General features: G+C 57.5%; 1 protein-coding gene across 16 annotated transcripts in view; it reads right to left on the bottom strand.

Annotated features, from left to right (window-relative positions):
* BIN1 (bridging integrator 1) overlaps nt 1–23137 on the bottom strand; it is a 53542-nt gene that overhangs the window by 27638 nt on the left and 2767 nt on the right. For 2 of the 16 annotated variants that reach the window (XM_029934758.1, XM_029934744.1), the window contains exon 1: nt 4334–4410. The exons of the other annotated variants lie outside the window; for them this stretch is intronic. In XM_029934758.1, coding sequence (XP_029790618.1) covers nt 4334–4345 — 12 coding nt within the window. In that variant the 5' untranslated portion in view covers nt 4346–4410. Of the gene's footprint in view, nt 1–4333; nt 4411–23137 lie in introns of those variants that run through there. 16 annotated transcript variants of the gene reach the window in all.

A 23137-nucleotide genomic window follows, 5' to 3' on the forward strand; every position in this document is an offset into this window, starting at 1 on the left:
CACACACACACACATACACACACACACACACACACACACGGGCTGGCAGCCACCCTCTCTCCTCCCAGCTAGATGTCTCAAAAGTGGACTCTCCCCCTGTGAGTCACACTGTGCTTTCTCAGCTGTGTGGGGAGAGCAGAGATGGACGGGTAAGGGCAGGGAGATCCAAGGTCAGAAGAGGGGGAAACACCTAAAAGAGAAGGAGCTAGATCCAGAGCCAGAGAGGACGTAAGATGAGAGAGATAAGGGGGTGGAGACCAGCAGGGGTTAAGGCAGCAGGGAAGGAGAGGGCCGGGAATGAGAAAGATGAGATATGGGGGCAGAAAGGGGAAGGTGTGGCAGTGACCAGGTGGGTTTACGGGAAGAAAGAGAGGCAGAGATCCCCACTTATGGCACCCCCACGGGAAGCAGGACAACACTGACACCTTTAGTCCAGGCAGCGGCCACAACCTGAAGAGAATGAGAAGGAAAGGTGGCAGTGGGTGGGGGTGGCTGGTCAAGGGGGCAAAGGCAGCCCGAACCGAGGAAGGCCTGTCCCAGAACAGAGTCCAGACCCTCTCTAGCCCATGCTGCCCCGCTGCACCCCCTCCAGCTGGCTCTGGGGCCACGGTGAGCTCTTAGCGTGGAGAAAGAACGTTTAGCCATCTCGTCAAGGGCCCGCTACGCACACAGTGTGGGCTTCTCTGCTGGGACAGCAGACCTCAATCAGACATGGACCAGGCCAGACAGAGGGATGCACCTGGCACTGTGGGAGCCGGGACTCGGGATCCCACACAGCCTGGGCAATCAGGGAACACTTCCTGGGGGAAGTGGCAGCTCAGATGGCTGGGAGAGCTTACAGCAGAGTGAGGAGACCAGAGATGAGGTATATTACCAGGAAATTCCGAATAGCTCAAGGTGACCAGAAGTCACAGAGGATGGTGAGGGAGGGCGTGGGCAGCATGGGGAGCAGGGGGGGCCTGGGACAGCAGCCCACAACAGCCTTGTGCCTGCAATGGTCAGAACACCGTTTATGAGGCAAGCGCAGCTGCAGGCTGGTGTCGAGGTGAGAGGAAAAAGGCAAACAAAACCACCCTGAGCCAGAAAATCGGCACTTCCCGCCATCCATGGGCTCCCCAACTCCTCCCCTTTGGCAGCAACAGCCAGCTGGTCCCTTGGAAACAGGGTGAAGCTGTGGAGGTGCCTGGCCATCCTGCTCGGAGCTGGAGTAGTTGAATCACCCTGCTATCAGACGCTGGCCCCACCACCTCCAAAGACAGAAATGGAGCACCAGGTGGGAATAACTTCCAGAAGTCGACAGAGGCCACAAGGGTAAGGCTCCTGGGGAACAGGGTCTGGGCCTGGTCAGCCCTCAAGGCCAGAACACTGGGAAGCTGGCCCTGTCCCCCGACACCCCCCCTTCTCCCTGAGGAGATGTACCCAGTCAGCAAAAGTCCCCAATGCCCATCGTGTCACCAGAGCTCGAGGTCTCCGAGCCCCAGGTCTGCACAGACGCGCACACCTGGCTATGGGCTCCACCCAGACAGCAGCCCACCAGGGAGACCTTCGGACCTTGAGAGCGGCCAGCCACAGTGACCTACACCAGGCAGCAAGAAGACCCATCAGAAAACGCACTTTCTCTCTGAGCCTCCAGGGCCTTGTTTGGCAAATCAAGAGAACACCAGCACCCACCTTAAGGCTCCTCTATGGAAAATAGATCTCTGTACCTGGCATACTCAAGTAACAACAATCTCCTAAAAGGCCTTCAAGCAGCCTTCACACCATTAGGGGCCAAGCCTAACACCAAGCAACCCCCACACGAGGCACAGACTGATACCATCCCAAGAAGCCAGACAGAATTCAGGTGCGCACGCACTGAACGTACATGCATGGGCATCCGTGCACACACAGTGAACTCCTATCCATCCGTCAAAACGTTGCTCATGTGCTACCTCTGTGAGCCATCCCTGCCCTCTCTCTCCCCAATTACCACTCAGTACCACTTAAGGCCTAGGACCTACTCTCCTCACTGCTGGGGGGTGTACTCGAGTGTCTGCCTCTGGCTCTCTTGCCCTGGCATATGCAGCCTGAGGTCAGAGACGGTGTCCAGCCTCTTGCGCATCCCCAGCTCCTACAAAGGGCTGGGCAAGGAGCAGACACACAGCTTGTTCCTGGTGGCTGCTGGCTAATCTAAGCCACGACCTTCAACAAAACATCCCACTCTCAGGCTAAGTATCCTCTTAGGCAAAATGTGAGGGCTGTGTCAGGAAGTACTCAGCCTGACACCCAGATGGAAAGCTGACCGTGAAAGGTCAACGTTAGAATTAGGATGAGAATTGACTCTCACATCACCTGAAGACTGGTCTTGGACAATCCAGCTCACCCCAGCAGGTCCCAGGCCCAAAAAAGCCATGTGCAGGGCAGTGACAAGCTCTGGAAGGTGACCTCAGGCCAACTGCTCACCCTCTCCACACCTCGAACGGTCACCACGGCACGGCCGCATGGCCGCGGCTCAGGAAAATGCCCGGTGAGCTCATGCTGGCCTTGGCCTCGGCCTCGTTAATCCCCACTGTACCCATTTTATAGGTGACACCAATGGGTTCCTGCTCTCAAGATGCTGCTGGTGTGGCTACTAGACAAAAAAGCAAGCTGAGCACTGCGTGCCTCGGAACAGGGACGAAGATGAAATCTGGCCCGTTGAGTCCCACAGCTTCCCTGCTACCAGGTTGCTTTTTCCAACCTCTGTGACCGGACTCCTGTCATGGCCCAGCCGCTGGCTCAGAGGTCTTTATGAGCCCGGACCATGACCCACCCCCTCCCTGTCACCTAAAAGCTATTCAGCCATGCCTCGATCTGTTCCATCCCCAGGGAAGGCCTCCAGTCTGCTCTCTCCAGCCTCCACCCGTGGCTTCATCTAGGACACATGCACACACCCAGCCCTCTATTCGCCAAGGGGCAAGCTGTGGCCAAGGCCACAGGCCTTAGGAACACAGGTGTTCCACTCATTCGATTTGTGGTTAGTGGGGCCTCCGTGCGCCCGGCTCACACACAGACCACTGACAGCAGCAGGGGGACTCTGGGCATCCAGAGAATGCAGGACAACCAAGATGGTCTTCTAGGATGAGCAGGAGGTGGGAGAGGGGCAGGATTCGTGTGGTCTGTCCAAGGTTCTGCGCGAGGACAGTTCCACAGATCAGGGACCCTGCTTCTTCTCAGCACACCCTCAGACAGCAGTGGAGTTGACGTCCTCAGGAGGGGCAATCCTGGCAGGGCAGAGAGGCACAGCTGGCGGCAGAAACACACGTCCTTCTGGCAACATCCACGGTACAGCCCCACTGAGCCTGCACTGTGAACCAGGCGGGCAGCCCCTCCCTGCACAGAGCAGAGGCTCACCAGGGCTCTGGAGGAAGGAGGGCCCCTTCCCGACCCCTCACAGCCCAGAGCATCCTGTGCCCACCACCCAGAACGAGGAGTCCTGCCAGACATTCACCTCTCCTCCTTCCTGCCAGCAAATGGCCCCTGGGGACAGGCACACGTGCCTCTGCACAGCCATGCTGTGTGACCACCAAACCCAGAGGAACAGGAAGGTCCCCCCAAGGACGGTATTTGCACTAAGAGCAGTTTATCACTTACTGCTCACCAAGCACTGAGCAAAGCACTTTACCAATACCGAGCGCTCCCTCCTATAGGAGGTGTCTTCACCTCCATGTGACAGATGGCAGGTGAGTACAGATAAGTCAGGACATGCAGCCTAAGGTCGTACAGCCAGGAGTAAGCTCTGAGCCTCTCTGCCGCTCCTAATTCTCCGAACTGGGAGCAGCACCCTCACCCGGCACAAGCCCCTGCAGCCTGCAGACACAGTGTGGATAAGAGGTCTGCAGGTGCTCACCCCCTGGGCTACCCTTGCTTGGAGCCCTGAGACAACACCCACATCTGGGGGGAGGTGGCTCCCAGGCCTCCTTCCTCCAGAGAGGGGCTGGCTTCCCCTGCACTGAGGGGACACATGCTCACATTCGAATGGCATGGCACAGGGCGGGAGTAAGTGCTTTCTAGAACCCAGGGCTGGGGAGAAGAGCCAAGTCCAGGGCCCCAGGATGGAAGCTGAGGGAGGTCAGGCCCATGTCCCCAGGCAGCCCTGGTGCCCAGGCTCCAGGCCAGGCAGGAAAGCCAGGGCTCCCACAGCAGCTACGGCACCCCTTGTCATGGCTGCTGCAACAGTGTGTTACACAGCCAGCTGAGACGGGGACCGCCCGCCCTTCTCCCAGAGCGTCCCACACACACACTCACAACGACAGTGGGGGGCTCATCCCGCCCCCTGCAAGAACCGCCACCCTGCCGCTGAGACCCCATTCACCTTCCTCATCATCTCCGCCTGGCACCTGCCTGGTCGCTGTTGCTGGCCTCTGTCAGGGTCGGCGGAGAAGTGAGCTGCACCAGGGGGGCTGGGTGCTCACTGCCACCTCACTGCTTCCTCCCAGGAGAGCTTGCGGTCAGGGGACCACAGCGACAGGATGCAGGTCTTTGCACCTCACACAGAGGTTCCCAGACAGACAGAGAGGCAGGCAGATAGAAGGCCCGGTTTTCCCACAGGTCGCTCAGCACATACGGCTGGGCTCTGTTCCGAAGTTCTGACACCTCAAAGGGGGAAAGGCCAGAGCTGTCCCCTCCCCCAGGGGAGACGTGCCAATGTGGCATATTCTGCCCAGTCTGCCCATGGGCCTCTCGGTTTCTGGTTCACTCCACCCCCAACACCCTGGGGCTTTCTCTCTGCCATGGGCCCTGGACGCCTCCTTCTTCACCCTCTCTCCCACACACAGCTGTTCACTGGCTCCGAGGCTGCAGGCCCCCAACCCGTATGATGGGCTCTGACACTAGTGGCCTGAGCCTGTTCCAACGCTGTCTCAGACCCTCCAGTGCCCCCAAGGCACTGGGCAAGACCCCAGGAGCACCCACGAGAGGGCACGAAGGGAGAGGACAGAGGCAGGTCCCCAAGCCCAGTACCCACTGCCACATTGCATATGCCCCAGAACTGAACCATTACTCCAAAGGAGCCCTAGCTGTCGTTAGGAGGAGGGGTGTTCCTTGCTATTGAGTATCTCATTTAATCTCTAGGCCATGTCCTGAGCTATATACTCTTACCCCCAATTTAGAGATAAGAAAAGTAAGGCTGAGACATTAAGTAATTTGGCTGGCCACCCAGGACCCTGTGGCTTTGTGTTGGCCATGAACAAGCGAGGATCGGGTCTCAGCTGTGGTGACAGATGAACTAGACCTCCAGGCCCATCACCGCACTCCAGCCAAGGCCACACTGCCCATGGGCCTCCTCTAGCCAGTGACTGATGTGCTGGGGTTGGAGAGACGATGGGCTTCTCCAGCAGGTGAGTCTGTCCTGGGGGGGGGGGGGGGGGGGGGGGGAGAAACGGCCTGGCTGAGCCCTTCTCAGCACTGGGCTGCAGGCTGAACCCCTTGCCCAGGATGATCCTTCCTTGGCCTCTTCTTCCAACAGGCCATATGGCACTTCCATTTAATGAGAAAGAAGACAGAGGGACAGAGCGCTGAGGTGGCCTGTGGCCTGGCCAAGGCTAGACCCCAAGGCTCCTGGCACCTGGGTCCTTTCCCAGGGTGCCACCCCTGAGGTGTGGCTTTGACATGGGCTCAAGGAAATAGCTCCATCTTCACCTTCAGCACCCAGCCCCAGCCTCTGGGAGCCTCGAGGACCCACACAGAGGCCTAGGGCAGTTCCGCCTTGGGAGCATGCAGCCTTGCTTCCTCCCTGCTGATCTCCCAAGGACCTAGCAGGCGCCCTCCCTGCCTCCCTCCCCTGCTCTGCCTTGGGGCTGGGTGGGGACCAAGGGGAAAAGGATAGAATGAGAGGCCTACCCTCTCTTGGAAGGAGTGTGGCCCCACTCCAGCCCAGTTGTGGCCAGCAGGAGGGAGAAGCCACGCAGGCTCCTGCCCAGAAGCAGAGCCCGGGGCCCCAGCAAGCAAGTCCAGAACACAAGGCAGAGAGGCCCTGGCCATACAGCGCCCAGGCCCTCCTGCAGGGCCAGGCGGCCACACTTCAGGCTTTGCCTTACAAATTCCCAAAGGCTCAAAGACTTTTCAGGAAAGATAAATGTTCAAACACTGGCCTTGGGCAAGAGCCAAGAGCAGCATTCCATCCCCAGGAGGCAAGAATGCTCCCCAGTACCCAGGGCCCCCACGCAGCGACCGCATGCACACTCACAGGCTCCCACACACAGGCAGCAGGCACACCCACTACCCACGAGTCCACCTGCAGACGCCCACCCATGTGTCCGTGCACACAAGCTCGCCCACACTTCCCAACGGGGCTCCCTCCCACGGCCCTTCAGTAGCCCCCAGGCGCTGGGGGGAAGGCAGCAGGAACCACAAGGAGGCCGAAGAGCTGAGGCCAGAGACACTGGGCAAGGAGAAACCAGAATGAGGAAGGGAAACGGAGAGAAAACCAGAGAAAGGGAAACCGACAGTAGCTGAGGGTGGCAAGCTGGGCTCCAGGCCAGGGATGGCCCAGGCAGGTGGGTCTCAGGGAAGAGAGGGTGCCTCTAGACTCCAGCTCTCTCTCCCTCCCTCCCCCCAAACACACACACACACACACACACACACACACACACACACACGCATGCACACATTGCTGCTTCCAAAAGACAAGCCTCGTCAAGCGGCCTCCATCCCTTCTCTTGGTCTGTCTGCACCGCTGTCCTAGGACCTCCATTTCTCCAGGCTGGCTGCGAGGTGGTGGCAGGAGAGATAGGCTCTGAGGACAGGCGACTCACATCCTGCCTTCCTCTCAAGGGGGACAAATGCTGCCGGCCCACCACACATTCCAGAGGGCTCCCCTCACCAGCCAGGCTCCTGGCAGGCTCAGGCTGAGGGTACCACAACAGCCCCTCCTTCCAAACTCTACAAGATCACACTGCAAAGCAGAACCCTAGGGCGCGGTCCAAGAATCCATCTAGGGGGAAGCCCACCACCCAAACCCACACTTTCAGTTGGGCTCAGATCAGCAGGACATCCTGAGGTGGTGACTGTGGTCTCATTTTAAATGTTTTATTTATTTTTGATACAGAGAGAGACAGAGCATGAGAGGGGGAGGAGCAGAGAGGGGAGACACAGAACTGGAAGCAGACTCCAGGCTCTGAGCTAGCTGTCAGCACAGAGCCCGACGCGGGGCTCGAACCCACGAACGTGAGATCTGACCTGAGCCGAAGTCGGAGGCTTAACCGACTGAGCCACCCAGGCGCCTCTGGTCTCATTTTATAGATGAAGAACCTGAGGTTCACAGAGGCCCCAGACCTGATGGTTTTCCAAGCTCAGACTCAACTGGTAATTCTCAAGTGGGAGGTCCCCAGATACCCAGCGTAACAGGCAGCATGTCTAAGACAATCACCCTGCGGCCACCACTCCACCTTGCTGCATTCCGAAGATTTCACTGGTGATAGAAGCACTTTTGTGACATAACCAACACAGACAGATTGTGTAGCAGAATGCAAAGCTGTCAGGATTTTTGCAATGCAATACAAAACCAGAAAAGCATTTCCAGGATCCTACTGGCCAACTGAGGCTCAGGGGCACCTCCTACCCCTCCCCCGGCCCAGAAAGCTCCTGGCCTCACCCCCACTTAGCCATCTGCTTTTTTCACAAGTGCTCCTGCTCTCCAAGTCACTGGCCCCTGACCCCAGTCCACTAACACTCATCGTCTTTTTCTGTGGGCCCCTGGCTGAGGAAACCGAGGGCCTCGCTTGGGAGACAGCCACTCTAAAATTACCTCCTTCCTCTTTTAGCGATTTTCCCTTTCCTTTATGAAACACAGGTGAGAGTAAAGTGCCATGTTTGGTTTTCTTTTTTATGTCCTGAACTGGATCAGCCCCACCACAGTGACTGGAGATGGGACTGATTGGTCAAAAGCCAGAGGGCACAGAGCCCTGAGGCCCTCTTCCATCCTGGGGCTGGAGGCCTAACCCCTGAGACAGGAGGGGCGCCTGGGGGGTTCCTACTCCTCCACACCCATCTCTCCAGGTGGACAGGAAGGTGCTCACCCCAGGGGGCTGTGGGCCAGAATGCTCCTCCCATGAACCCTTCTCTCCTCCCCTCCCAGGGAGCCTGAAATTCCAAACTATTCAGCAAATAAGCCCATGGCCAGTGGCCAGGCTAGGGCCACCCAGAGCCCAGAGGAAGCTAGGGTGGGCTGGGGTAGGGAGCTGGGAGCAGGCCTGAACTGAGCACAGGGGAGCAGAAGCAGCAGGGCCCAGCATCAGCACGGGGAAGAGGTTAGGTGGCGTGCGGAAGGCCTGGCTGAGCTGGCCAGGGTTGATGTGCGAACCACACATCAGCAGCAGTCACTCAGCCAAAGGCATCCAAGAGGCTTGCAAGTGCTCTCCAGATCCTGTGAGAAGAGGGAGGTGTTCCACAGATGAGGAAACTGAGGCTCACAGCCCATGATCTCATGGCTAAGTAAGAACAGTCAGCCAAGAGGAGGTCCAGGCTAAAAAAGGCACTGGGGCCCCAAAGGGGCCAGAGGGGCGCAGGCTTGGGACAACTCGTCTCAGGAATCCCCTGAGCCCATTACTAGTCAACAGCAGAAGGAGGCTTCCACAGTGGGTAGGAGGGCTTCCGGAAGGGCCAGAACCACCTAGACTGAGGCTGGCCACCCCCTTGCACAACCAGAAGCCACCAACTGTCCAGACCTCCCCACACGGCACTCCACCCCACTCAGGCTACACTCCTGTGGGAGAAAGGGACTTTTCCCCAACTTTCCCAGGACAGCCCAAGCAACTTCCTCCTCACAGACTGACTGTCCATGGTGAGGGGTCCCTACCCCCTGGACTCTGGGACTTGGCCCCCTGGACATCCTCCCCCAGACTGCCTAGCTCTGTTCTACAGGGAGCGAAGCAAGATCGTTGAGCCGACACTCCCAGGAGGCATGTCTGCTGATAACACATGTCTCTGGGTAAACACAGCAGTGCACAGAAAGAGCGAGGCCAGGGAGGTGCTGTGCTTAGGAAGCAGCTCAGGGAGCGACGCCTGAGACCTGAAGGGGAGAGAACTTGCCAAGCGGAGGGCAAGCAAGTGCAAAGGCCCTGAGGTGGGAAGCTCAAAGCCAGTGCAAAGGGAAGGTAAGAGGGTGAGTGTAGGAGGAAGAAGTCCCAAAACACCAGGTGCTGAGCACTTTGCAAGATTTCATCAATCCCCCGCAAATCCTCACAAAGGAAATACGAGTATCATCCCCACTTCACAGATGAAGAAACCAAAGCATTACCTTAAAATCTCTCCGGGGCCACACAGCCAGCCAGCAAGGTGGCTGGAATCGAAACCCCAGGCCTGGCTCCAGAGGCCATTGCTCTAACCACTGCACGAACGGTCTCAGCAGCACGGGCCAGACCACAGGGTTATAGCTGGAGGCCCCTGGAGGACTCTGGCTTTGAACCTCTGCATGGAATAGAAAGCCCTGAGGAGCTGTGATCTGACTCACAGCATTAGAACACCCAGGCTGCTGCTGGGGACACACTGAGGAGCAGGGTGGAGCAGGGAGCCCAGTTCAAAGGTGTCTGCGGTGGCCCAGGTAGAGCCAAGGTTTGGCAAGGGCAGGAAAAGGTGGGAATTGGCTGTATGTGGGGTGACAAAAAGAAGCGAAGAAGACTCTAAGTTTTCAGCAATAAGAGGGAAGGAACTTTCATCACGGGAGATGGGGACTCTGAGGTGCCCAGAGATGTCAAGGGGGGAGGTGGGGACACAACAGCCAGGAACCCCAGGGCAGTCAGAGCAGACCCCACATCAGGCTCTGCACTCCCCATCCCCTGCCCACCTCCCCACTCTGGCTCTGTCACTCCTGCTCCAGAGGGCCAGCTCAGAGTGTCTCCTCCAGAGGCTGCTAAGGGAAGGGAAGGGGAGGGAGGGAGGAGGGTCTGCGCTCAGGGCCTCTTCCAGGAGGAAAGGCCTCAGGGCAGAAGGTTCAGAGACCAGGCCCAGGCTGTGCAACTTATGCGGGGAGTATTACCTCTCTGAGCCCTGAGCCTCCTCGGTAAAACAGAGCCAAGACCTCTCCTTCAGGGGAGGATTAAGGATGAAGTGTGCTTGAGTGGGTGATTTCCTTTCTGTCCCTCCCCCCACCATCTTAACCTGGGAGTCCTCACACCCAAGCCAGAAAGTTCAGGCAGCCTGTCCCACCTAGTCCCCACCCTGTCCCGCCCTCCACCCCAGCCCACACAAGCCTCTCCTGGAGCCTGCCACCCAGCGCACCTGTTCCCCATGACTCACGCAGGCTTATGCATGACACCCGGCAGACAGCAAACACCCCACCTTCCCCCAGTACCCACCCTCACCCACCCAACAGCTCTGCTGGGACCCTGCAAGCCACCCCCTTACCCTGGACCCCTCTGGTGGTAAGAGGGCAAAATGGTAGAGGCCCCATGGAAACCAAGCAGCACCGAAGAGTACTGGCCCCTGGTGACCCCCAGCAGCCACCCTGAGCAGCCCTGATGCACCTGGACGTTGCTGGCTCAGAGCCTGGGATGCAGCCCTCAGTAGGGGGAGGTCAGAGAAGGCTCACAGCCAGGGCATGTGAGTGACACAGGGCCACCTGCTGGCCTCCTGTCAGGCTGGGTGGGGCATGCAGAGGACAGGAACGACCCTACCCTTGGCCCAGCACCCCACACCACCTGTTCAGAGATGTCAGCACAACCACCCCCAGAGCCACCACCCTCCCCCACCTGTCCCCTCATGCAAGTGTGGGTGCTATTCTCAGCCCTAGGCTCCAGGACACTGGCCATCAACAGAGGGGTGGAATCTGTCCCTCAAAGGCACACCTCCCACAGACCCCTCCTCAGTTGCTTGCTTAGCTTAGCTGGGTGGGGGAATAGCCTGTGCAGAGCACAAAGCCAGGGCCAGGGGGAGGGGGAGTCCCTGCCAGAGGACCCACCTGCATTAGAGCCAAGCAAAGGTGAGCCCTGGGCCCCCAAAGTCTCCATCAGGAAACCCTGCTTCCTTAATGATGCCAGCCCATTACTGCTATTTCATATCACCTCCTCCAGGCAGCCTTCTCTGACTTCGCCCTAGCCACAGAGACTCACTTGTCCCACTGGATGCCCTTAGCCCTTTACACATGTCTGTTCCTATCAGAAAAGTTCAACCTCAATATGCAAACAGGTCATTCAATTATTTCACCAATTGGAATGCTCTGTGTCCACATCTGTGAAACTGTAACTATTAAATAGTTCCCAGGTGATGTAGCATCCGACTTCAGCTCAGGTCATGATCTCGTGGTTCATGAGTTTCAGCCCTGCATCAGGCTCTCTGCTGTCAGCATAGAGCCTGCTTTGGCTCCTTTGTACTCCCCTCTCCTTGCGCCTCCCCTGCTGGTTCTCTCTCTCTCAAAACTAAATACTTAAAAATAAATAAATAAATAAATAAATAAATAAATAAATAGCACCTAAAGCAGACAAGATAAGTAGTATTTTTTTCTAACACATCTACTATTTTGGTTATTGTTGATATTTTTGTTATTCAAGGCAGTGGATGCCCAGAACCACCTTTAAATAGCTCCCACCCAGTCCAGCCACCAAAGTGCAGACCAGCAGCTGTGGCCCAGCAGTCAGGGGAGGGCGGGGGGCCCTACCCCAGCCCTTATGCTGACTCCCAGGCTGTCATCTACCTGGAAGCTTCCTGCCTGCAGCCCTGAACTGTCCACAAGCCCCGGGTACCCAGGGGGCACCCCACGGACCCCCAGGTTCACATACAGGGAGTCAAGGGCTGGGGACTGGCCGGTTCAGGGCTCTCCAGTGGAGCAGGCTTATTCCACTGCATTCCACTAGTGGAGGTAGGAGGAGAACTGGTAAGGGACTGGAGGGGAAGGACGGGTTGACCCCCACGTAATCCGATCAAGGGTAAGGCCTGGAGTAGGGAAGAAAGTGGAGCCACAAACAGACCAGAGGGTGCCACGCAGCTGACGTAATGATTGTGCGGGGGCCACAACAGGCTTTTGTAGGCTGCCTTCTTTGTTTCTTTTTCAAGTTCATTTATTTATTTTGAGAGCGAGAGAGTGTGTGGGTGTGCATGCAGGGGAGGGGCAGAGAGAGAGGGAGGGAGAGAATCCCAAGCAGGCTCTGTGCACGAATGACAAGATCATGACCTGGGCCAAAGTCAAGAGTCAGACGCTCAACCGCCTGAGCCACACAGGTGCTCCTTCAGGCTTTCTTTTGATGCTCGCACCCTGCTTTTCTGTGCTTGGGGGGTGGGAAGGAGCGGGTAGAGAAATAGGGTGGGCAGGTGGGCAAGAGGCAGACTGAGGGGAAGGCACCATCTCATGCAGCCCCAGCAGACACAAGAGGTCAGTGCATACCGGGCAGGAGCAGGGGGTTCACTGCCTCAGCAGAGAGCTCAGGGGGATGATGTGGGGCCGCGGGAGGCCTGGACAGGTCATCACACTCCAGGTCGCTGTGTCCTACCTCTATAATCAAAGGAGGGAGGTGAGGACCAGGTGAGTATGAGAGGCCCATCCACTGCGGCTTCCCAGGGCTTGAGAAGACCATCAGCTCAAGAGTCCCTGTCTCACCGACTAAGAGGGGGCCCCAGGCGTCTGGCCCGCATCCCTCCACTGGTACATCCAGGCTCCCACCCAAGGCTCCAGAAGGGCTGACGCAGTGAGGACAGGGAGAGGTGGCAGAGTCCCCAGAAATCGTAACGAATAGCAGCACACCCTCTGCGCCTGCTGGGTTCATGCCGACTGCCCCTTCCTCCTCTGGGGCCCTCTTTGCTAGGAGAAACACAATTCAACACCAAGGGGAAGTTGAACAGAGTTACCAATTCTTAAAAAAAAAAAAAAATCCGGGGGTGCTTGGGTGGCTCAGTCGGTTTAGTGTCTGACCTTGGCTCAGGTCGTGATCTTGCAGTTCGTGGGTTCAAGCCCTGCATTGGGCTCTGTGCTGACAGCTTGGAGCCTGGAGCTGCTTTGTATTCTGTGTCTACCTCTCTCTCTGCTCTGTCTCTCTCTCTCTCTAAACAATAAATAAACATTAAAAATTTTTTTAAAAATCACGGGAATGTGCCAAAGGAGGCCACAGGAAAGGTCAGAGAGGGACAAGGCCTGGGGGTGGACGCCCACCCCCAGATTCTGATGGCCGGGCCCTGGCCATCCTCTGCAACAGCTCTGGAAACTTCTAGATTTTCTAAAAGCTGGAAGGGATTCTGTTGCCTATAAGGAGAAGGAATCAGAGTGGGAGGGTTGAAAGGGTGGGAAGTAAAGGAGTGTCCATCTGGTTACCCTGCCCCCATGAGGCCCTCTCCAGACAATGCCTCCTTCCTCCTTCCCCGAGCCCTGGGGCCCACCATCTCCTGCACCACTGCTGGGCCAAGCATGCCCTGGACTCAGCCAGGATAGCCCCACAGGACCCACACAGAGTGCCCAGGCACAGTCGCATACCCCATACTCACCTAAGGTGCCTCAGCCACCCCCACCGCAGCATAGAGCTGGGCCCATGAGCTGGTCCACCAACTGTCAGTATCCATGGTGTGAAATGGAGACCCTGCTCTCCATTTAATCCTCACAAATAAGAAAACTGAGGCTCTGAGGGGTAAGTAACCTGCCCAGAGACAGCGAGGATTTGAACCCAAGACTTGTACTTGCCACACTAGACAAGGTGCTTTGCAAAACCTTTCCCATTGCTTCTGCCCTGGAGCCTCACACTCCAAATCATTTAGCACTGTGTCTACTACGTGTGGATGGCAGGATCACAGACTCCCCACAAGGAGCTCTATGAAGAAGCAGACCATAGCAGGAGGGGTGAAGTGCGTGGCCCAAGTGCCAGGTAAAGGGAAGGAGAGGCACCTGGGTGGCTCAGCTGGTTGGGCTGTCAGCTCACATCATGATCTCATGGTTCTTGGGTTCAGGCCCTGTGTCAGGCTCTGTGTCAGGCTCTCTGCTAACAGTGCAGGGCCTGCCTAGGATTCTCCCTCTTTCTCTCTGCCTCTCCCCTGCTTGCGCTAAATAAATACATACATAAATAAATGTTTTTCTTAAAAAGTGGGGGAGGGAGAGCACAAGCTAGACCCCCAGGTCTCGGAGAGCACTGAGAGCACGTGGCTGCCCCCAAGGCCTCTCTCCATATTAGCTGCAGAGCTCAGTGGCAGTCTCCCTGAGTCTCTGGGGTGCACAGGGGGAAGGGGCACCTGTGAGTGCAGCAGCACCGGGAGGAGATGCAAGCGCTCTGTGCTCCATCCAGTCCCCCTGCCATCTGTGGGCATCCTGCAGTGCTGAGTCAGCCCCGCCCTCCCCCCTGCCCCACCTCAAGGTAGCTTCACAGCGGCCAGCAGCGCCAAGATCAGACACAAGGGTGAGGCTCCTGCCAGTCTACCAGATCCAGAGCAGGGCTTCCCCCCAATCCTCACCCTGGGCCCCAGGCCCACAGTCCACCCAGCCCAGAGGGAGAGGCAGCCAACCTGGGGAGGGTGGTGACATTCCAGCTCATTAAAGCCCACTGCCAGAACAGACAATTAGACAGAATCCACGAGGGCTGGAAAGGGGATACAAATAAATAAACCCCTGGCTTAGTTTAATATTTCAGAAAAACAACAGTATTTGGGTCCTGTCCCAGGTTCAGCAAATGCATCCAATTAATTGTGGATTTTGTTTCTCATTTTAGATCAGGACTCAGTTGGACTCCCCACCATTAGCTCATCCTGAAGTCCCCCCTACCCCCAGGGCCCCCCAGATCTTTCTTCATGGGAGGTAGGAGCAGTGGTGCCTATGCCCAGCTCCCCCTCTACCTTTGGGGTCCCCAGGGAGTATGGATCAGACCCTCTCTCTCCAATCCTGACTCTCTCAGGTCCCTTGATTCCTGAGGGCAGTCAGGTTCCCACCTCCCTTGTGAACTTGGTTGGCGAATGTCAGGCTATGAGGAAACCTCCCGACTCAGGGAAGGGCCAGTTCTGCAACTTCACTTTCTCCTCTGGTGTGCCAGCCTCCTGGGGCACCCAAGGGCCAGCTTTCTCACCACACACACACACACACACACACACACACACACACACACACACCATGCATAGGCATGTACATGCACACCTCAGTGGTCTCTCCCTAGCCCTGGATTTAGGGATGGGGGTGGCAGCCCCTGGGGAACACCAACCTGGGGCCAGGTCTGATGAACAGAAGGGAGGAAACCCCTGGGTTTCCCTGAGCCTCAGTGTTCTCGACTGCCGAATGGAACCATAAGCCAGCCCTGCCTACCTCCCAGGTCAGCAAGACAATGAATAAAATGAAAAATGGTCGGTGTGAGGGTTCTTCCTAAGTCACAAAATTCCAGAGACAGGAACACCATGCTTCCTCCTGAACTCTCGAGACCCAGCTGGAGCAGCAGGGACACAGTGCTGCCACCAGGACTTACAGGAGTCCCCAGGTTCACCTTGTCTCATGGAGAGGAGAGTCTCATGCTTCTGCATTCGCTAGTGGGCACACTGAGGCTTGGAGGCTGAGCGAAGGCTCACCCAGGTCTCTCAATCCTGTAGTCTTGTGTTGCATATCAGTCTCCTCAAATGGACAAATGATGGGCGACCCATCTCCTCTGACCCCAGCTACATGCCCCTCACCTGGTCCTTGAAAGCACAGCCCACCTGGAACCATCCACCCTTTCCCCCATGGCCCACCTCATTCAATCCGGCTCTGACTCAGGGGCTCTGACTTCCCTCCTTGAGGTGATACCACCACCTTCCAAGTTAGCTTTTTCAGCCAATACAAGAAAAAAGAGGGGGGAAAAGGTATACCACAGTTCAATTTCAAGAATCCTGTCATAAGCAAAACAGCTCAAAACACAAAAGCCAGCATGGTGCATACGTGTGGGTTCTCAGGTGCTTCCCCAAGGTGCTCCCTGCAAAAAAACCCTGTATGTCAGCCCCCACCAGGGACCAGGCACTGAGTGCATTCACTTCCTCCTGGACCCTCTACACAAGCCTGTGGGGCAAGAACTCTTGATCCCATTTACAGAGGAGGAAATGGGGCTTCAGAGAGGCCACAACTTGCCCAGGACCACAGAGTAGGCGAGTGGTCACTGGCCACACTCCATTCTCTCTGTTAGGGTCTGTCTTCCTCCCCGCACCTCTTAACCCCAGTTCAGTCTCTGCCCTTGCCCAGCGGCCAGTGCCCAGGGCCCCGGTTGGCCCCTGTGTCACCCACCATCTATATCTGACCCTAGACAGCTATCATGTCCTGGGAGAGTGAATGGATGCCCCCTCAGAGCAGAGAAATAGGGGCTCTCCGGTGGGGGTGGGGAGTGAGGGGGCCCCTTGAGGGGCTGCTTCCAGCCCAGGTCTCCTGTCCTTAGTGCCCAGTGGCGGGCCCCAGCTCGTCCAGGGCTCAGGCGTGTTGGCCACAGTCCTGGGGAGACGCTGAGCTGAGCAAAGGGTCCAAAGAAAGCAGCAGCAGCTGTTGGAAAAGGGGCCAGTCTGACACAGGCTCTCCCGTTACCCAATCCCCCTTCCGGCCTCACGGCCTCCGAGGGCCCCGCAAGCCACAGGCCTGAGCCGAAACCCCAGCTGCCCCACCAGCTGGCACTGCCCCCTGGGCCTCCACCCGCACAGGAGTACTGTTCCTTTGTCCACTCCTCTCCTAGCAGTCTGTATTCACAGCCAAGGGACCCCACCCACCGGAGAAACCCCTCCTCCCTTGAGGACCCTCCCCTGCTCCAACCTAGAAACTAGGGGACCCCCACACAGCCATCTGACCAGTGACCTGGCCATGAAGGGCAGAGCACACAGGACTGCCTTGAACAGCAGTGAACTGATGCCCTGATAGCGCCTCCTGGCTGTGAAGCTCTCCAGCCTAGAGGTGTCGCTCCCTCTCAGCACCACCTTGGGGACCCAAAACCCAGAAGCAAGTACACACGTGAGGCAGGGAGTATAAGATTTGTGCCCTTTCCAGCAAGCCTAGAGAACAGACGTCACCTAGTGCCTGTGACCCCAAGCCTGACAGAGGGGGCCCCAGGAGGGCAGCCCTGCCCTACAGCCCCTTGTGCCTTTCCGGGCACACCTGCATCCCAAGCCAGCTTAGCCTGAGGCCATTCCCTCAGGGTACGCAGGACTCACCCTCTCACCCTGGGTCTCCTTTCCTCAAAGCTAGGGGCCCCCTGGGCCATGAGACACCGGGTCCTCGGCTAAGCCCAGACGGGAAGACAGACAAATGGCTCGGGCAACAAGTGAGGAAGAAAGATGAGCAGGCTGAGGTGTATAGGGGTCTGGAGTCCCTCCCAGCCCTTCAGGGCCTGCTTCCCCCAACTTATCCTGTCAGTCTCGGGCCCCACCCCCACCCTCCTCACTCACACACATTCCAACCACCCTCAACAAGCTGCCAGAAACATCCTTGTCCCCACACACACAACCCACCTCCTCTGCCTTTCAAACCCAGCTCAGGTGCCACCTCCTCTGAGGAGACTTCCTTGATTGCCCCAGGGTGGATAAGAAGCTCTTCAGGCACCAGTGCCCTTGCCTCAGTCTCCCCTGAGAGCCACGAAGGGCACTGGGAGCTCCTTGAGGGCAGGGGCAGGTCCTCTCTCAGTGCCCTCAGTGCCACAGTGGGCAAGCCACAAACAAGGAAGTGACAGCTAGGATAAATAAGATCACCACAACCTGAGGAAGCGAATTCAGTGTGAGTAGAGGCATCCAAAACAAGGAGCCAGCAGGACATCCTGGGAGCGAAGGTGCCCTGGGAGCTGCAGGGGTGCAGAGGGCCTGGGAGTGCTGGCCCAGCACCAGCCGCTGTGTCCCTGCAACCCTGTGGCATCTCTGCAGCCCCGTGGTGCTGTTGCTGGCAGCCGCCCACTCACTCCCAGCCTGTGGGACGCAGCACAGAGCCACTGCAGCCCTGGGACTGCATAGGCGGAGAGGCTGCAGCTCACTCACTGACTTCAAAGGGGCAGAGGCAGCGGTGGGGGCCCAGCCCATGGCCCCAGGCTTGGACACAGCATGGGGGGGGCACAAATGCTCACCCGCAGGACACTGCAGATGGCTCTCAGTGCCCAGAGGCGACCCCCTGCAGCCAGGCTCCAGCACCCCCTCTCTGTCCATGCTGGGGCCCCGATCCCCCCCCCAACCCCCGTCCGTGGGCCAGTGTGGTTGAAGGTGAGGTCCAGGTAGAGACTACGGTAGAGATGGGACGGGGGCGGGGGAGGGGGCAGTTCGTCGGCCCTAACAGCAAGGTCGTGGGTCCAGCAACCACACACACCCCCGGGTCAGCCATCCCCCCACCTAAAAGCTTTCTCAGGTTGGAAGAAGACTCTGGCAGAAGGCCCAGGCCACGTCCTGTGTGGCATCTGGCCTAAAGCTGGGGCTCCCCAGTAAGGCGCCAGCACACTCCTGAGAACCCCAGTTACTGGGCCCGAGCTCTGCAGCCTCTGGCTCAGGTAAGCCCCACCCCAGTCCTGGGCCATTTTACTTGGGAGACAGTAGCCTAGGTGATGCCCAGGTCCCTCAGAATGGCCTGCAGGGGGGCGGGAGGTGCCATCTCCCTCTGACTCCAAGCCCTGAGCTCTAACTGTGGCCTTCTCTGCTTTCTGAAAGTCTGAAATCCTGCAGTCCGGGTCCTCCTACCGCACCTACCCTACACCCTGAAAACTCAGGGCACCCCCCCCTCCCCCGCCGGCCCTGCCTGAGGAATCCATGCACCCCAGTGAAATGAGCACTGCTGAGCTGGAAAGGAGGCGGGACCCTCCCTCAGGGAGCAGATAGTCTAGGGGGCTTGCCCCAGGCTGAACCCCAAAGAGCTGCCTTCCCACCCCCACACAGCCAGTCCACAGGGGTGGGCAGCAAGGTCCCCTAGGGTAGTGGGCCCCAGACTTTCAGATTCCGCTACAGAAAAAGCCTTCAGCAAGTGTGTGTGGTCAGCTCCTCTGCTAGAACATTAAAAACACAACTAGTATTAACATCATTTCATAAAAGAAACACTGTTGCAACAATGTAAACAAAAGCAGGCAGAATCTCAGAATAAAGAGTGTCTCTTTAGACTGAATGAACTGGATAGAGCTTTTCTGTTTGGGAAAACATGCACACACTCACATAAATCCACACCACATTTCCTCAGTCATCCTCATCTGCATGCAGAAACGCTTGCATCAGGAAACCTGGGGCAGTCTCATCACCCCAGAGCCCACCTCAAATCCCAAAAGAGTTAAGGCCACACCCCAAGTGTAAGCCTAGACAGAGGTGAAGACTCAGCAGGGCACAAGGGCCCCCAAATCTCGTTTAATGGGAGAGGAAGACGGTCTTGGGGCTTCAAATCTGTCACATGATCCACCTGATAGACAAGCCCTTCCAGGTCAGGAGGGGTCAGCAGGGGTCAGGAAGGGTCACAAGAGATTCACACCTCGTTTGCATGGCTCCCCAGGAGACCTGGTAACCCAGATAGTTGACCAGGAGAGCCCACAGGCAAGTCCTACAACTGCTCAGCCTCAGTTTCTTGATCTACTGAATGGGGATCATAATGACCTCACCTGGTTGCAGTGGAGACAAGGCTTTTTACCAAGCACCTGGCACTCAGCAGGTACACAGTAAACCGCGGCTGTTCTTATCAAGTTAATATTTGACAAGTCTTCCCGTAGAGCAAGGAGAGCCTGCCTTTCCCTTTTCTACTGCCCAGACCTGACCCATCAGCCCTTAGCACGGAGTCAGTTTTGTCTGAAATGAGCAGCCTCTTTGGGAGGTGATGGCCCCTGCGGGGAGGACCCAGGATACCCGGGCACCAGCCAGTTCCCACAAGGATACCCCTTCCACAGCACAAGGCCAGCTCCTTTGGGGAATGGTGAGCCCCGACCTTTGTTTATCTGCACAGCATCCTGAAAGGCACACACCCCTATATTAAGGGAGGGGACAGGCTCAGAGAGGTCAATGAGATTGCCCATGGGCAGTGATGCCCAGGGAGAGACTCAAACTCAGCGTTCTAAAAAGTCTACAAGTGCCCACCCACAAGTCTGGGTCATCTCTGGTGCCTCCTTCCTCCTCTTTCAGAAGCCCCTCGGATACCTCCTCATCCTACATTCCCAAGTCTACAGCCCCTGCCCAGGCTTCAAAGCTGCCCAGGCCTGTCCTCTGTCAGTGCCCTGCTCAGTGGTTTTCACATAGGCATCCTTTTCTTTGCACTTTTAATCCCAAAAAGGAACTTGCCCAAGAGTCTTTTAAAAAACACAACCTCCAAGGGTGACGTCTAACAGTAAGTCCTCTTACCTGGAGCCCAGAAGCTTCCACTCAGCCTCTCCCTGGCCAGCGCCTTGCACTGCGTGAGTGCCCACACTCCCAGCCACACCTGAGTCCTCAGCAGTGGTAGCAAGGGTGCTCGGGAAAGGCTAAGCCCGCTTCTCAGAATCAGCTCCTGCCTCACTTCCTGCCAGCACACTTGTCTCCTTACCATCTCCCCGAGCTCAGATGTCAGCTCCCTGAGCGTGGGGCTTGTTCTAGTTCAGCCCTGTTCCCCCTGTCCCTAGAACAGTGCCCAGCACATAGTGGGTGCTCAATGTTCATTCCATGAATTAAAGAAAGGTTAGGCAAACCTCCATCTCTTTACTGATGGCCAAAGTGAAGAAGCCCAGAGAGGATGGAAAACTTACCCATGGCCACCGAGTTTATGTGTGAGTTAAGATTCACTCCAGAACTGTCTGATTCCCTCCCCTGCTGCAAGTTGCCCCTCTAAACACACACACACAGAGGCATGCACACACACACACCATCATAAGCCCTGATCAGCTAAGGGCTCAACAGGGATTAGCTGTCTGTAGAGGCCTGTAATGGACACTCGCAGGGAGAGGGGTGGGAAGCAGGCCTAAGCAGGGACGGCAGGCTCCAGGGTTGCTTCCTTGTACTGCCCTGCCCCACAGAGCTAGCATTTAGTGAGCACTTGCTATATGCTGGGCACTGTCCAAGGCTTTACTCTCCAAGACACACATGTGCAGAGGAACCATTACTACCCCACTTTATACATGAAGGTCCTGCCACCTGCCCCATGTCCTAGCAGGGGACAAAGACTGCCTGCCTGCCAAGCCCACGCGTCCTTGCTGACGTGCCCCTGTGGTCTCATCTCCTGTGGTAAGAAAGAGGCCTGACACTGAAGGTAGAACCCAGGAATTCTAGAACCTCATGGAAAAAGAAGAGTGCAAGGCCAGGCCCTAGGTTCAGGTAGCAGAGAGGGACAGAAGCATTCTCTTCACACTGTGCAAGTCACATAGCTTGTAAGGGACAAGCTGAATCAAGAATGCCTAGTCCAGGGACAGGCACCTGATCAGCAAGCTGGTGGCCTGCCGTGCTCACTTTCATCCCACACGTCAGCCCACACGGACCCTCCCAGTACCCCCTGTCCATGCCCCATGTAGCCCAGTGAGCACACCCTCCCTGGTCTGCAGGTGCCTGGGCAAAACGGCCTTCCTGTCACTCTGAGTCCTGCTGTGAGCCAGCAGGGTCTACTGAGTGGGGACTCAGCTCACCCCCCAGGGCCCCAACCTAGCCAGTCCCCCCTGGAGCTCAGGGAAGTCTGGAGGCCACACTTCCAATCTCTCCATGCCAGATGTCCTGAGCCCCTATAGACATGCTCCCAGAGATGATGCCTTCCTTCCAGTGGGCAAGGAGAACCATCTCCATCAATAACTCAGGTTCAGGGAGGAGCTGCTCCAAGGGTAGAGAGGTGCGGACACCTTGTGCAGATTCAGAGGAAAGAGACACAGAGCAGGCAGTTCAAGTGGCCAAGAACAGGCGACATGGGGTGGGGTGTGGGCACAGACAAGAGAGAGGGGCAGGAAGAGTCCTCAGACACCCAGGGACAGAGTGATGGACACAAAGATGAGAAAGTGAAATGCAGAATGTGGGGGGAAGGGAGCAACTTCTGGCTGGAGCCTGGAAGGTGAGAGGATCCTGGTGCCTCCCAGGCTCCTGCAGACCCGGCGGGGGCAGGGGAGCGCCCCGGGCACCTGCCCTTCCCTGTGGCATGGCTCCTCTACAGCTGCCATGAGGACAAAGCCTGGGCCATACAGGCCTCGCTCCAGCAGAGGCTAACGTGGCCACCTTGTTGGGAGACCTTGACCACCAGGCAAGCATGGCACCACTGAGCCGTGTGTCAGGGTCCTATAAATAACTGCCGCACCTTCTGACTGGCAAGCATCCACACCGCTGACTTGCCAGCCGGGGGCCCTGCCCCCACCAGCCGGGCCTCCCTGCTCCCAGCAGGCTCAGGGCAGCCGAGGGGGACAGAGTGCATACGCCCCCCACCCCAGAGCCTCCCTCATGCTCATCGTCAGTCCGGCTCTGCCAGTACATGGCCTCCCTCAAGCACGCTGCTGTGTGAGGACTCCTGAGCAATGGGCCTCAGGGGCGAGCGGGCCAGATCCCATCCCGACCCCAGCTGTCCCTTCTCCCCCACCATCCCCTCCCGCCCAGGGGCCCAGCCCGCCAACCTCTAATCCTCTGTCATCTGACCCAGGCTCCACCCTACCTTTGGCTCTGCCCAGCCACCCCACTGAGGCCCAAAAATGGACAAAGTCATTTATAGAGGGTCCAACAAGCCAAACGCAATGGGAAGATGACCTCATGACGCCCCGGGTCCCAAGCTCCAGGCACATGCTCTGCACCCTGGCACTTTGGGGGCGGCTGGCAGCTGGGAGGCAAGCATGATGGGCGGAGCTCAGACCCTGCCTGCTGGTGCTTCCAAAATACCCTTATGCCCTCCTCATGACCGGAGGCCATGGGACCTTACAACAGTGAGCCCCGCGGCAGTCAGAGCCAGCACACTCCCCGTGGGACCAGGCACACAGCACGTGTCCAAGGCAGGATTTGCTGAACAAGGGGTGCACGGCACAAATCAGCCCACCCACAGGCCTGCATCAAGGCTCCCAGGCCAACCCCTCTGATGCTCTTGTTTGTTCCTACACAGACCTCTGCTGAGGCCATAGCTCTGTCCTCCCCTCAGGGAGAGCACCCAGAGCAGGGACACGGGGCAGGGGGACGATGGGATGGGTAATGCCAAGCCAAGACCCACGGAGAGACGCACTACGCTGGACACATTAAGCCAGGGACACAGGAGAGCTGGTTCCACAGGCACCAGAGGGCAGGCAAGGAAACTCGAGCACACTATCACCCTCTGATCCTGCTGGATGACTTGGCTGGGAGTGCACGCAGGGAAACT

Source organism: Suricata suricatta, chromosome 3 (assembly GCF_006229205.1).
Source record: "Suricata suricatta isolate VVHF042 chromosome 3, meerkat_22Aug2017_6uvM2_HiC, whole genome shotgun sequence".
NCBI lineage: Eukaryota > Metazoa > Chordata > Mammalia > Carnivora > Herpestidae > Suricata > Suricata suricatta.